The sequence below is a fragment of the Nerophis ophidion genome, linkage group LG22, assembly GCF_033978795.1.
Source record: "Nerophis ophidion isolate RoL-2023_Sa linkage group LG22, RoL_Noph_v1.0, whole genome shotgun sequence".
In the NCBI taxonomy this organism is placed as follows: Eukaryota; Metazoa; Chordata; class Actinopteri; order Syngnathiformes; family Syngnathidae; genus Nerophis; species Nerophis ophidion.
In genome coordinates this window covers 5,805,531-5,822,617 of record NC_084632.1, presented here as the reverse complement: position 1 = coordinate 5,822,617, position 17,087 = coordinate 5,805,531, and the positions used below count along the sequence as shown (strand labels likewise).

At 38.8% G+C, this 17,087-nt stretch overlaps 1 protein-coding gene across 1 annotated transcript in view; it reads left to right on the top strand.

Moving 5' to 3' along the window:
• The window catches only part of fbn2b (fibrillin 2b), a 300,303-nt gene that overhangs the window by 63,640 nt on the left and 219,576 nt on the right, over positions 1-17,087 (top strand). Inside the window, exon 9 of the mRNA XM_061883097.1 lies at positions 10,291-10,632. Coding sequence (XP_061739081.1) covers positions 10,439-10,632 — 194 coding nt within the window. The 5' untranslated portion in view covers positions 10,291-10,438. The remainder of the gene's footprint in view (positions 1-10,290; positions 10,633-17,087) is intronic.

The following is a 17,087-nucleotide window of genomic DNA, read 5'->3' as shown; positions in this document are numbered from 1 at the left end:
AAAAAATATTTTTTTTTTCAACATTTCAAAAAATGTATGATAACTAGGGTTGCCTAATAATACATTTTCAATTGACTTTTGATACAAAATTCCCGCAAATTTAGCAGGTTTACATACAACAACAAAAAAAAAGATCATTTCTGGCTGAAATTGTTACAGGACTCTTGCTTATTTCTATTTTAGATCAGATTTAATTTTGTAAAAAGTAAAATATATATTGTTCGTATAAACATTTCAGCTATTTAAAAAAAAAAAAAATCCCATCTTTGCTGTAATTTTTTTTTCGAACTGATACGGTGCCAGGAATAAATACCGGTACTCAACGGTACCGATTTTCAGTACTTTTGTGTGTTAATAATAATGAATTGTTTTTGGTAATAAAATATATTTTTTTGCAACATTTAAAATTATTTATGATAACAATGGGTGCCACAAAAATGTTTTTTGATTGAATTGTGATAAAAAAATCCCCCAATTTTTTTTTATTTAAAAAACAAAAACAAAAAAACTTTACCTTTTTTATGTATCCTGTTATTATGTATCATATTTTGGATGGAGAGGGTAGATGATCATATCTGCTGTACAGATTTACTTTAAAAAGAGAAGTGTTGGATACTACTCTTGTGGCCTTATTTGTATTTGACTTTATTAAATATTTTGGTCGAATTTTATGGAACAAAACCACTTTTGTTAACGTCAACCCGATTCTACGCAGTTGTATTATCCTGTGTGACACAAAAACATGATTTTGGTTTGTCTTTAACTAAGAGCAGGTTTACATACAAAAAATATATATATTTATATTTTTAGTGACTGATAAGGTACCAGGAATAAATACCGCTATTCAACAGTACCAATTTTCAGTACTTTGTGTGTTAATAACTATTAATTGTTTTTGATAGTAGAATCATTTTTTTGTTGCAACATTTAAAATTATTTATGATATCTAGGGATGCCCCAAAAAATAAATTTTCGATTGAATTTTGATTTTAAAAAATTCCCGCAAATTTAGCAGGTTTACATACAACAACCAAAAAAAGATCATTTCTGGCTGAAATTGTTACAGGACTTGCTTATTTCTATTTTGGATCAGTTTTAACTTTGTAAAAAGTTAAATATATATTGTTCGTATAAATATTTCAGCTATTTTTTTTTCCCCCATCTTTGTTCTGATTTTTTTTTTTGGAACCGATTAGGTACCAGGAATAAATACCAGTACTCAATGGTACCAATTTTCAGTGGTTTTGTGTGTTAATAATTATTACATTTTTTTGACAGTAAAATCACTTTTTTTTTCTGCAACATTTAAAATTATTTATGATAACTACGGGTGCCAAAAAAATCTAATTTTGATTGGATTGTGATCAAAAAAATCTAAACAATTTTTTATTTTTATTTTTACTTTAAAAAAAAAAAAAAGTACTGTCCAGCCACTCAGGCAAAATAAAATTTTGGATGTAGATGATAGGTGCTCATATCTGCTGTCCAGATTTACTTTAGAAAAGAGAAATGTTGGATAATTCTCTCGTTGCCTTTGACTTTATTAAAAGTTTGAGTAGAATTTTATGAAACAAAACCAGTTTTCTTTTAGGGATTATAAAAATGTTTCACCGCTCTTTTTGTATTTGAACTTATAGAACTGGTAGACAATGTTATTAAAAAATATGGACTTTGAATCGAGAATCGTTTTGAATCGAGAATCGGTTCTGAATCGCATCGTTACCCACAAGACTCGAATCGAATCGTGTGGTGCCCAAAGATTCACAGCCTGAATAATAAATGCTGTCCGTTTGTTATATCTAATTTTACTATCACATTTCTGAGTTGCAAATACAGTTGCAAGTCCAAGACACTAGATGGCAGTAGTGTTCAGTTCAGTCTTTTGTTGCGCCCTACAAAGTGTTCATACTTTTAGTATTGTGCTTATTACGCACCAGCTGTTTGAACGTGACGTGCGTTTTAGTTGTAGTTGTCACTCGCCTAGTTGCAAGTCCAAGATACTAGATGGCAGTAGTGTTCAGTTCAGTCTTTTGTTGCGCCCTACAAAGTGTTCATACTTTTAGTATTGTGCTTATTACGCACCAGCTGTTTGAACGTGACGTGCGTTTTAGTTGTAGTTGTCACTCGCCTAGTTGCAAGTCCAAGACACTAGATGGCAGTAGTGTTCAGTTCAGTCTTTTGTTGCGCCCTACAAAGTGTTCATACTTTTAGTATTGTGCTTATTACGCACCAGCTGTTTGAACGTGACGTGCGTTTTAGTTGTAGTTGTCACTCGCCTAGTTGCAAGTCCAAGACACTAGATGGCAGTAGTGTTCAGTTCAGTCTTTTGTTGCGCCCTACAAAGTGTTCATACTTTTAGTATTGTGCTTATTACGCACCAGCTGTTTGAACGTGACGTGCGTTTTAGTTGTAGTTGTCACTCGCCTAGTTGCAAGTCCAAGACACTAGAAGGCAGTAGTGTTCAGTTCAGTCTTTTGTTGCGCCCTACAAAGTGTTCATACTTTTAGTATTGTGCTTATTACGCACCAGCTGTTTGAACGTGACGTGCGTTTTAGTTGTAGTTGTCACTCTTCTAGTTGCAAGTTCAAGACACTAGATGGCAGTAGTGTTCAGTTCAGTCTTTTGTTGCGCCCTACAAAGTGTTCATACTTTTAGTATTGTGCTTATTACGCACCAGCTGTTTGAACGTAACGTGCGTTTTAGTTGTAGTTGTAACTCTTCTAGTTGCAAGTCCAAGACACTAGATGGCAGTAGTGTTCAGTTCAGTCTTCTGTTGCGCCCTACAAAGTGTTCATAATTTTAGTATTGTGCTTATTACGCACCAGCTGTTTGAACGTAACGTGCGTTTTAGTTGTAGTTGTCATTAGCACATTTGGAGGTGTTGAAATTGCCTCGTAAAATTACAACATTTGGGTTTAATTTGCCATGCAGTTGCACTTCCAAGACACCAGATGGCAGACTTGTATCGGCTATCTACTGTGAGTCGTCTAGCTCGGCAGTAGCTTTATGACGCGCCCTACAAAGTGTTTACACTGTAAGTATTGCGAGTCTCAAACAAGCTGTCTCGGTTGTCGTTTTCATTTGCAAATTTGGAGGCGTTGAAATCGCCATGCAAAATCGCTAACGCTAACAGCAGTTATGGCAAATCCAATGTAAATTAGCATCGAGCTTACGTCTGAGTGTTTTTTTCGACCAAGCAAGTTCGCTTTGTTGGCGTTGAAAATGTCAACATTTGGTGGAGTCCGCCCCCGGACTAATTGTTTACGTGGGCCAGTGTTTGGTCTGCAACCGGACCAGACCCGGACCTGGGTTTCTTGTTGTTCTTAAGAGATGAATGAGACCTAGATAAATACAGGATTTATTTTACATCTCGTCATCCTTGTCGATTTGATCGACGAAAACTTGCCGAGTTCCTTGTCCCGGCCTCATTTGGGCGTCTGATGGCGGGACCCCCGGGCGGGTGGGGGCCCTGGTCTGCTGTGCTTGTATACTAGCGGGGCCCCTCGGTCAAAGCTGTGGTCTATAATGAGGCGGAGAAGAGAAAATAAACCTCCGAGGCTGTCCAAACCCACTCGGACACCCGGGTGTGTTTTGTTTCCACTGCAACGTAGTCCGCCGCCGAGCTCTCTCGGATGAGGTCAGCGCCTCCAGTCCGCATAAATCACATAATCAGCATAATTGCCACACTTTGTGGGTCATTTGTCGTCGTCTATTAACTGTCCTGACGCTCACCTGTGGAATGCATTAGTTCTCTCTTTTTTTTTTTAAGGAACCAAAGTTTAGTTCCACGTTGGTTCTTCCGACTCTGCCTTTTAGGCTCCGCCCAGGATGTCCCGCTGCTTTTAGGGCTGTCCTTGACGCTTGGGGCGGTACCAAGTACCACCATAACGGTAGCGTAGTAGGCCTAGGTATTAATTAAAAACAAGGAAAAGGTTTTGGCTTTTTTTGAGCAAGTATACCTTATACTTCTACACACAGTTTGAACAGTAACACAGTTTGAAACAAAAAACTGTGCTTAAACAAATGTAATACAATTAATTAACAACAATGAATTTCAATTGATTAATAATAATAATGATGATAATAATAAAAAATAATAATAATACATTAATTAAATACAATTAATTTCAATTTATAAAAAAAAAAAAAGATAAACATTAATTAAATACAATTAATTTCAATCAATTCAAACAAAATAATTTTAATAATAATAATAAATACATTAATCAAATACAATTGATTTCAATTAATTAAAATAATAATAATACAAAAAATAAATACATTAACTAAATACAATTAATTTCAATGAATAATAATAATAATATTAATACTAACAATAATACATACATTGATTAAATACAATTAATTTAAATTATTTTTAACATAGTAATAATATTAATAATAATAATAATAAATACATTAGGTAAATATAATTGATTTCAATTAGTTGAAATAATATTAATATTAATAATAATTTTAATAAAACATTGATTAAATAAAATTAATTTCAGTTAATAAAAAAATAATAAAAACATTAATTAAATACAATGATTTTAAATGTAATAAAAAATAATAAAAATATTATTAACAATAATATATATATTGATTAAATTAAATAATAAAACATCAAAATAATAATATTATTAATAATGTTAATAAACCATTGATTAAATACAATTAATTTCAGTTAATCAAAAATAATAATACAATTATAATATTAATAAAACATTGATTAAATACAATTAATTTAAATTAAAAAAATAATATTATCAATAATGATATAATAATAAATACATTGACTAAATACAATGAATTTAAATTTATTAAAAATAATAATATTAGCAATAATAAATATATTAATTAAATCAAATAATTTAAAAAATAAAATAATAATATTATTAGTAAAAATAATAATAAAAACATTAATGAAATACAATTAATTAATTTAATACAATTCATTTCTCATAAAAGTTAGTATATAGGACCCGAGCTTCATTACTAATTAGCAAGATGGTCCTGTGTAATCGATACTATTCTTTTTTTACTTACGATACCGCACCAATATTGGCCAATACCGATATTGATCCGATATCAGCTGAAATCATACACGCTTTAATTATTTAGTAGTGAGAATGTCGAACAAAGGTTTGATCCTATTCATTACAGGGCAGTGAACAACTCGATACGGCTCCTCGGGTGACGATTCGATTCGGAATCGATTTTGGATTGAACACAATTCTCGACTCAAACCGATTCCACCAATGTATTATTTGGCGAGTAAATATCATGAATGTTTTTCAATACAGGGTAGGGAAGAACCTTCTTTCTGGAGGTAGTCTTAAAAATATATTTTTAAAAATGACTTCCTCTATTTTTTTTTACAATTATTATTGTATTGTTATTATAATTTTTTTGAATCGAACTTGGAAAATTATGAATTATTCGAATGTCAGTCTTTAAGTTGAAGTGGAGTGCTAATTGCTTCTTGGCCACAATAATTCTTGAACATCATGGCATAGTAAACTAACTGATGCGGACACGTTTGTTACTGGATACTTTCCAATAAGCTTCTGCCTCAGATACTTTGTATGTGTGTAATATGCACCGATAATGATATCACATACAAGAAAACACACCACCAGACTGCTTGTATCGCACACAATATCAAACACAAGTAAACATGCCCCAGGATTGCTTTTATCGCACATGATATCACACACAAGCAAACACGCTGCGGAGCCGCTTGTATTGCACATGATATCACACACAAGTGAACATGCCGTAGGATTGATTGTATCACACATGATATCACACACAAGCAAACACGCTGCAGGACCGCTTCTATGGCACATGATATCACACACAAGCAATTAGCGCTAGAGGACTGCTTGTATCGTACCCGGTATCACACATGAACAAAGATGCTGCAGGACTGCTTGTATCGTACATGGTATCACACACAAGTAAACACACTACAGTACTGCTTGTATCGCACATAATATCAAACACAAGTGAACATGCCCCAGGATTGCTTTTATCGCACATGATATCACACACAAGCAAACACGCTGCGGGGCCGCTTGTATTGCACATGATATCACACACAAGTGAACATGCCGTAGGATTGATTGTATCACACATGATATCACACACAAGCAAACACGCTGCAGGACCGCTTCTATGGCACATGATATCACACACAAGCAATTAGCGCTAGAGGACTGCTTGTATCGTACCCGGTATCACACATGAACAAAGATGCTGCAGGACTGCTTGTATCGTACATGGTATCACACACAAGTAAACACACTACAGTACTGCTTGTATCGCACATAATATCAAACAAAAGTGAACATGCCCCAGGATTGCTTTTATCGCACATAATATCAAACACAAGTGAACATGCCCCAGGATTGCTTTTATCTCACATGATATCACACACAAGCAAACACGCTGCGGGGCCGCTTGTATTGCACATGATATCACACACAAGTGAACATGCTTTAGGATTGATTGTATCACACATGATATCACACACAAGCAAACACGCTGTGGGGCCGCTTGTATGGCACATGATATCACACACACAAGTAAACACGCTGAAGGATGGCAAAAATTGCACTTGATATCACATACAAGAAAACAAGCCACCAGACTGCTTGTATCGCACATAATATTAAACACAAGTGAACATGCCCCAGGATTGCTTTTATCGCACATGATATCACACACAAGCAAACACGCTGCGGGACCGCTTGTATTGCACATGATATCACACACAAGTAAACATGCCGTAGGATTGATTGTATCACACATGATATCACACACAAGCAAACACGCTGCAGGACCGCTTCTATGGCACATGATATCACACACAAGCAATTAGCGCTGCTTGTATCGTACCCGGTATCACACATGAACAAAGATGCTGAAGGACTGCTTGTATCGTACATGGTATCACACACAAGTAAACACACTACAGTACTGCTTGTATCGCACATAATATCAAACACAAGTGAACATGCCCCAGGATTGCTTTTATCTCACATGATATCACACACAAGCAAACACGCTGCGGGGCCGCTTGTATCGCACATGATATCACACACAAGTGAACATGCTTTAGGATTGATTGTATCACACATGATATCACACACACGCAAACACGCTGTGGGGCCGCTTGTATGGCACATGATATCACACACACAAGTAAACACGCTGTAGGATGGCAAAAATTGCACTTGATATCACATACAAGAAAACAAGCCACCAGACTGCTTGTATCGCACATAATATTAAACACAAGTGAACATGCCCCAGGATTGCTTTTATCGCACATGATACCACACACAAGCAAACACGCTGCGGGACCGCTTGTATTGCACATGATATCACACACAAGTAAACATGCCGTAGGATTGATTGTATCACACATGATATCACACACAAGCAAACACGCTGCAGGACCGCTTCTATGGCACATGATATCACACACACAAGTAAACACGCTGGAAGACGGCTTGTATCGCACTTGATATCACACACAAGCAAACACAATGCGGGATCGCCTGTATGGGACATGATATCACACACAAGCAATTAGCGCTAAAGGACTGCTTGTATCGTACCTGGTATCACACATGAACAAAGATGCTTCAGGACTGCTTGTATCGTACATGGTATCACACACAAGTAAACACACTACAGTACTGCTTGTATCGCACATGGTATCAGACACAAGCAAACACGCTGCAGAATTGCTTGTATCTCAAATGATATCACACACAAGTGAACACGCTGAAGGACTGCTTTTATCGCGCATGGTATCACACACAAGTAAATACGCTGCAGGACCGCTTGCATCGCACATGATATCACACAGAAGTAAACGACCTTGTGTATCGCACATGGTATCACACACAAGTAAACACGCTGCGTGACTGCTTGCATCGCACATGATATCACACGCAAGCAAACAGGCTGCGGGACCGCTTGTATCGCAAGTGATCTCACACACAAGCAATTACGCTGAAGGACTGCTTGTATCGCACATTATATCACACACAAGTAAACATGCTGCGGGACTGATTGTATCGCATATGATATCACACACAAGTGAACACGTTGCAGAATTGCTTGTATCGCACATGATATCATACACAAGAAGACACGCTGCAGGACTGCTTGTATCGCACATGATATCACACACAAGTAAACACGCTGTGTATCGCACATGATACAACACACAAGTAAACACGCTGTGTGTAGCACATGATATCACACACACTGCAGGGCTGTTTGTATCGCACATGATATCACACACAAGCAATTACGCTGCGGCACTGCTGGTATCCCACATTATATCAAACACAAGTAAACACGCTGTGTATCGCACATGATACAACACACAAGTAAACACGCTGTGTATCGCACATGATATCACACACACACACTGCAGGGCTGTTTGTATCGCACATGATATCACACGCAAGCAATTACGCTGCGGCACTGCTTGTATCCCACATGATATCACATACAAGCAAAGACACTGCAGGACTGCTCGTATCGCACGTGATACCACACAAATGCAATTAAGCTTTGGGACTGCTTGTATCGCACATGATATCACACACAAGTAAACACACGGTGGGACTTTTTGTATCGCACATGGTATCACACACTAGTAAACACGCTGCAGTACGGCTTGTATTGCACATGATATCACACACAAACACACCACATGACTGCTTGTATCGCATATGATATCACACACACTTAAACATGCTGCGGGACTGCTTGTATCGCACATGATATCACACACATGTAAACACACTGTGGGGCTCCTTGTATCGCACATGGTATCACACACAAGTAAACACGCTGCAGTACGGCTTGTATTGCACATGATATCACACACAAGCAATTACGCTGCGGCACTGCTTGTATATGATATCACACACAAGTGAACACATTGCAGAATTGCTTGTATCGCACATGATATCATACACAAGAAGACACGCTGCAGGACTGCTTGTATCGCACATGATATCACATACAAGCAAAGACACTGCAGGACTGCTCGTATCGCACATGATATCACACAAATGCAATCAAGCTTTGGGACTGCTTGTAAACAAGTAAACACGCTGTGTATCGCACATGATACAACACACAAGTAAACACGCTGTGTATCGCACATGATATCACACACAAGCAATTACGCTGCGGCACTGTTTGTATCCCACATGATATCACATACAAGCAAAGACACTGCAGGACTGCTCGTATCGCACATGATATCACACAAATGCAATCAAGCTTTGGGACTGCTTGTATCGCACATGATATCACACACAAGTAAACACACTGTGGGGCTCTTTGTATCGCACATGATATCACACACAAGTAAACACGCTGTGTATCGCACATGATACAACACACAAGTAAACACGCTGTGTATAGCACCTGATATCACACACACACACACCGCAGGATTGTTTGTATCACACACAAGCAATTACGCTGCATGTATCCCACATGATATCAAGCAAAGACACTGCAGGACTGCTCATATCACACATGATATCACACAAATGCAATTAAGCTTTGGGACTGCTTGTATCGCACATGATATCACACACAAGTAAACACACTGTGGGGCTCTTTGTATCGCACATGGTATCACACACAAGTAAACACGCCGCAGTACGGCTTGTATTGCACATGATATCAAACACAAACACACCACATGACCGCTTGTATCGCATATGATATCACACACACTTAAACATGTCGCGGGACTGCTTGTATCGCACATGATATCACACACAAGTAAACACACTGTGGGGCTCTTTGTATCGCACATGGTATCACACACAAGTAAACACGCTGCAGTACGGCTTGTATTGCACATGATATCACACGCAAACACACCACATGACTGCTTGTATCGCATATGATATCACACACACTTAAACATGCTGCGGGACTGCTTGTATCGCACATGATATCACACACAAGTAAACACACTGTGGGGCTCTTTGTATCGCACATGGTATCACACACAAGTAAACACGCTGCAGTACGGCTTGTATTGCACATGATATCACACGCAAACACACCACATGACTGCTTGTATCGCATATGATATCACACACACACTTAAACATGCCGCGGGACTGCTTGTATCGCACAAGATATCAAACAAGTATTTAATCCCATACTTTTAAGACTTGTTTTGTGTAATTGCTGAGGTTTGTGTTTCTTATCTCCACTCTCTCTTCTTCCCAGCCCCAACTGTGGAGTGCACACCAGGACTTGGTCCGGATCCAGGTCTAGATCGCTTTTGCTCGGCCCGGGTCCAACTGGTGATCCAAGACCACTCAGAGAAGAAAAAAAAAGACTCTTGTTTCAGTCGGAGGGATCGCCGGACCGAGCCATGGGATCAGGGAATCTGGCCCGGGTGCTGCTGGGATGGGTGGCGCTGTGTTTGGCGCCGGTCCCGGTGGCGTATGGCCAGACCGGGACCGGGACCGGGAACGGGGCGCCGCTCCAAGCCAGCCGCTTCACCGCCGCCACGGACCAGAGAGAAGTGCAGCGGGTGCGACGCCGAGGCCAGGAGACTCTGAGAGGGTAGGACTGACCTCATTTTCATTTTACCGCATCACAGTCGATACTGTACCGATTCCCGGGCCCCTGGGAACCGATACCGGCACGTTTGTGCGGAATTGCGCCGCCCCATTGTTGAGTATCATTTGCAAATCCGGTATCGTTGACTCTGCACGCACTTGCAATTCCGAAACGTCGAGTGTTGTTGTCGTAGTCTTTGCCATTAAGTTGTATGTGTCCTTTGTTGCGCCCTACAAAGTGTTGATACTGTAAGTAGTGTACTTAATACGCAGCAGCTGTTTGATTGTAGCGTGCACCTAATTGGTAGATCCAAATTTGGCAAATTTGTAAGTGTTGAAATCGCTGTGTAAAATTGCTAATGCTAATTAGTAGCATGTCTATCCAATGTGAGTTAGCATTTTTTTTTTAAAGTGGAGCCTTACTTTGCTATCAAGGGCCCTTTTCTGTCTTTGTTGGCATGGAAACGCGTAACATTAGCTCGAGGCCCAGTCCGATTGGACTCGGCCCGCTGGTTTCCCGGTCAAGTGCTTGAGCCGGTGACATCTATTTTTTCTTCTTACTGCTTATTTTCCGTCTGTCTATCGGTGTTGGCCCTGCGATGAGGTGGCGACTTGTCCAGGGTGTACCCCGCCTTCCGCCCGATTGTAGCTGAGGATGGATGCTTATTTTCCGTTCCAGCATGTTCCATCTACACTTTTGTTCAAATATAATCACTCATTCTTCTCTTGTTAGATACTGTGTGGCTGATACTGCACATTCTGGTATCGGTCCGACACCAAGCCGTTACAGGATCATACATTGGTCATATTTAAAAGGGATGCATTCCCTGAGTTTATAAACAATTAAAAAGACACAATATTTTGTGATAATTAGAAATATCGGTGTAATCGTTGTAGTATCGACCATATTGCGGCTTTTGTAATTACAATAATCACAGTGGATATTGGTATGGATCCACTTATTTGTTTACATTCAGGAGCGCTTCTTTGGGGTATTGATTCGATTCAAAAACTAATTCCCGATTCAAAATCGATGCTTTATCAGATAAAGACATCTATCATCTACATCCAAAATATGATTTGCCCGACTAAAGAGAAAAAAAAAAAAATTGGGATTATTTTGTGTGTGTGTGTACTCACATCACCATTGTATTTTTTCAAAGGCAGTATGGTACCTTTTTTAACCCATTAGTACAACGGGGCTTCAATTGTCGCCATGGTTGCGAGGATTAGTGTCTCAAAAGTAGCTAAAACACTGTGAAGTGACATTAGCCGCTACATTGTTCACCTCTTTTGTTAGTTTTAAAGCCAAACAATAAGTCTAATCTCCTTTTGTATTTTTTCAAAGGCAGTGTGGTACCTTTTTTTTAACGCATTAGTACGGCGGTGCTTCAGTTGTCGCCATGGTTGCGAGGATTAGTGTCTCAGAAATAGCCAAAACACTGTGAAGGGACGTTAGCTGCTACATTGTTCACCTCTATTGTTAGTTTTAAAGCATAACAATATGTCTATTCTCCTTTCAAAGGCAGTATGGTACCTTTTTTTAACGCATTAGTACGGCGGCGCTTTAGTTGTCGCCATGGCCTCGAGGATTAGTGTCTCAGAAGTAGCCAAAACACTGTGAAGGGGCGTTAGCCGCTACATTGTTCACCTCTATTGTTAGTTTTAAAGCCAAAAATATGTCTATTTTCCTTATGTATTTTTTCAAAGGCAGTATTTCACCTTGTTTTAACGCTTTAGTACGGCCGTGGTTTAATTGTCGTTATGGCAGCGAGGATTAGTGACTCAGAAATAGCCAAAACACTGTGAAGGGACGTTAGCCGCTATATTGTTCACCTCTTTTGTTAGTTTTAAAGCCAAAAAATATGTCTATTCTCATTATGTATTTTTTCAAAGGCAGTATGGTACCTTTTTTTAACGCATTAGTACGGCGGCGCTTTAGTTGTCGCCATGGCCTCGAGGATTAGTGTCTCAGAAATAGCCAAAACACTGTGAAGGGAAGTTAGCCGCTATATTGTTCACCTTCATTGTTAGTTTTAAAGCCAAAAATACATCTAATCTCCTTTTGTATTTTTTCAAAGGCAGTATGGTACCTTTTTTTAACGCATTAGTACGACAATGCTTTAGTTGTCGCCATGGTTGCGAGCATTAGTGTCTCAAAAGTAGCTAAAACACTGTGAAGTGACGTTAGCCGCTACATTGTTCACCTCTTTTGTTAGTTTTAAAGCCAAAAAATATGTCTATTCTCCTTTTGTATTTTTTCAAAGGCAGTATGGTACCTTTTTTTTAACGCATTAGTACGGCGGTGTCTTAGTTGTCGCCATGGTTGCGATGATTAGTGTCTCAAAAGTAGCTAAAACACTGTGAAGGGACGTTAGCCGCTACATTGTTCACCTCTTTTGTTAGTTTTAAAGCCAAAAAATATGTCTATTCTCCTTCTGTATTTTTTCAAAGGCAGTATGGTACCTTGTTTTAACGCTTTAGTACCACGGTGCTTCAGTTGTCGCCATGGTTGCGGGGATTAGTGTCTCAGAAGTAGCTAAAACACTGTGAAGGGACGTTAGCCGCTATATTGTTCACCTCCATTGTTAATTTTAAAGTCAAAAATACGTCTAATCTCCTTTTGTAGTTTTTTCAAAGGCAGTATGGTACCTTTTCAATGCATTAGTACGGCAATGCTTTAGTTGTCGCCATGGTTGCGAGGATTAGTGTCTCAAAAGTAGCTAAAACACTGTGAAGGGACGTTGGTCGCTATATTTTTTACCTGTATTGTTAGTTTTAAAGGCCAAAAATATGTCTATTCTCCTTTTGTATTTTTTTAAAGGCAGTGTGGTACCTTTTTTTAACGCATAAGTACGCGTGTGTTTTAGTTGTCGCCATGGCCTCGAAGATTAGTGTCTCAGAAGTAGCCAAAACACTGTGAAGTGACGTTAGCCGCTACATTGTTCACCTTTTTTGTTAGTTTTAAAGCCCAAAAATATGTCTATTCTCCTTTTGTATTTTTTCAAAGGCAGTATGGTACCTTTTTTAACGCATTAGTACAGCGGCGCTTTAGTTGTCGCCATGGCCTCGAGGATTAGTGTCTCAGAAGTAGCCAAAACACTGTGAAGGGACATTAGCCGCTATATTGTTCACCTCCATTGTTAGTTTTAAAGCCAAAAATAAGTCTAATCTCCTTCTGTATTTTTTCAAAGGCAGTATGGAACCTTTTTTTAACGCATTAGTACAACGGGGCTTCAGTTGTCGCCATGGTTGCGAGGATTAGTGTCTCAAAAGTAGCTAAAACACTGTGAAGTGACGTTAGCCGCTACATTGTTCACCTCTTTTGTTAGTTTTAAAGCCCAAAAATATGTCTATTCTGCTTTTGTATTTTTTCAAAGGCAGTGTGGTACCTTTTTTTTAACACATTAGTATGGCGGTGTTTTAGTTGTCGCCATGGTTGCGAGGATTAGTGTCTCAAAAGTAGCTAAAACACTGTGAAGGGACGTTAGTCGCTATATTGTTCACCTTCATCGTTAGTTTTAAAGCCAAAAATACGTCCAATCTCCTTCTGTATTTTTTCAAAGGCAGTATGGTACCTTTTTTTTAACGCATTAGTACGACAATGCTTTAGTTGTCGCCATGGTTGCGAGGATTAGTGTCTCAGAAGTAGCCAAAACACTGTGAAGGGACGTTAGCCGCTATATTTTTCACCTCTATTGTTAGTTTAAAAGCCAAAATGATGTCCATTCTCCTTCTGTTTCTGCGTATTTATAAATTTAGCACATTGTTGTCTGGGACGCAGCACATGTTTGAGTGTATTTACAGCAAATGGACTTTTCATGGGAAAGGTCTAGAAAAGCCGCCTTCTATACGTCCCGTGTGGGGATGGCGAGGGAGAGCGTGACCCACATTCCTGCGAAGCAGAACGCTGACAGGAAGTGCTAAGTTGAGGCAGCTGATGTTGAGTGCGGACTCAGTTTATCTGACGAAACACACTCCTCGCCTTGTGCTACAGCATTTGCGGCACAATTGTCTGCATTTTAACATTAGCGTGATCGCTTTTGTTCCTGCAAATTGTGCAAAAATGGCATGCTAACATCACCACTCCAGCATTTTTAACATTTTCAGGTGTTTTTCATATAAAGTTACTTTTAGTCTTTTAGCATGCTAAAAGTAGCGTGCTAACTTATTTAGCTGATTTAGCAGGTACACACCCCAGTTATATTTTGGTGCTCGATGCATGCTAACATTACCATGCTAGTATTTTTGACAACATTTTCAGGGGGTTTTCATACATTTTGACGTTTGACTATGTTTCATTTAGTATTTTAGCATGCTAAAAGTAGTGTGCTAACTTTTTTTTGCTAATTTAACAGGTGCACACCTGAGTCATGTTTTGGTGCTCGGTGCATGCTAACGTTGCCATGCCAACATTTTTGACATTTTCAGGTGTTTTTTATAAAAAGTTACTTTTAGTCTTTTAGCCTGCTAAAAGTAGCATGCTAACTTATTTAGCTGATTTAGCAGGTACACACCCCAGTTATATTTTGGTGCTCGATGCATGCTAACATTACCATGCTAGTATTTTTAACAACATTTTCGGGGGGGTTTCATACATTTTGACGTTTGACGTATGTTTCATTTAGTATTTTAGCATGCTAAAAGTAGTGTGCTAACTTTTTTTGCTAATTCAACAGTTGCACACCTGAGTCATGCATGCTAACGTTGCCATGCCAACATTTTTAACATTTTTCAGGTGTTTTTTATAAAAAAGTTACTTTTAGTCTTTTAGCATGCTAAAAGTAGTGTGCTAAATTTTTAAGCTAATTTAGCAGATACTCACCCAACTCATATGTTGGTGCTCAACGCATGCTAACGTTACTGTCAGAGTGAGTTGGTGACGAACCCCAAGATGTAGAGATGGAGGCAGGCATGGAGTGAGAAAACATGATTTAATTGAAATATTAGAACAAAACTGAAAAAAAGGGTACAAACAAAAAGCGCGCACGAGGCAAATAACAAACTAAGAAAGCTAGCATGGGAGCTAGAAAATAAAAGGAGCTTAGCATGGAAGCTAGCAAAAACAAATGGGGCTTAGCATGAAGGCTAGCATAAACAGAACCGGGAACAGAAGCCGTTACGTGTTGTATAAAGACAAATTGGAAGCAGGGAACAAAAAACAGTAAGCTACAAACATCTAACAAAAATATAGCTTACCGCCACGCTGCAAAGATACGACACGACAGGTAGCAGCGACATGTGGCAACGACAATAATCCAGCACTGACTGGTGGAACAATGCAGGTAAAATAGGTACGGGCTGATTGACACCAGGTGTGGCCAGGTGCCAATCAGCCGCAGCTGAGGGGAAAACAGCGCACAGGGGGAAAAAAACAGGAAACCGACAAAATAAGAGCGCTGACAGGAAATACTAAACACACAGAAGAAAAGAAAACACACACAAAATGTTAGTGGCAAGCCTGACAGTTAACCATGCTAGTATTTTCAACATTTTCGGGGGGATTTCAGACATTTTGATGTTTGACGCATGTTTTATTTAATATTTTAGCATGCTAAAAGTAGTGTGCTAACTTGTCTTTATAAATGTATTTTAATATAATATTAAAAATATATTTTTAATATATATATTAATATAATATTAAAAACATATTTTTTTTAAATTTTTATGAATTTTTTTATATATAAAGGTATTTTAATAGGCCCTGCGATGAGGTGGCGACTTGTCCAGGGTGTACCCCGCCTTCCGCCCGATTGTAGCTGAGATAGGCGCCAGCGCCCCCCGCGACCCCAAAAGGGAAATAAGCGGTAGAAAATGGATGGATGGATTAAAAAATATATATATATATTTTTTTTTTTTATCGAGTTTTGAAAATTATGAATCGATTTAAAAATAAGAATTGCATTTAAGTTTAAGTATTGTAATTTGAAGTGTGTAAAGTAAGAGGTTAATAACATGAAATGAATAAGTAGGTGAATAAGAGTTTGATGTAATGTAAGCTAGCGTCGCTACCATTAGCACATGATTGATACTGAAGTGATTAGACTGATATTTTTCATCCCTGAAATCAGTTTCCTTGTGTCGTTTTTTGACCAAAATAGTGAAGTGAATTATATTTATATAGCGCTTTTCTCTAGTGACTCAAAGCGCTTTACATAGTGAAACCCAATATCTAAGTTACATTTAAAGCAGTGTGGGTGGCACTGGGAGCAGGTGGGTAAAGTGTCTTGCCCAAGGACACAACAGCAGTGACTAGGATGGCGGAAGCGGGAATCGAACCTGCAACCCTCAAGTTGCTGGCACGGCCACTCTACCAACCGAGCTAAAATAAAATCCATACTACTTATCATACACGTTTTTAAAGGTTTCGGTTTTTTTGCCCGAGGTGGTGCAATACCCTCCCACCGCAGTCCGACCGCGGGGACGCCGACGTCGGTCTGCCATCCTTCTTTCCATACC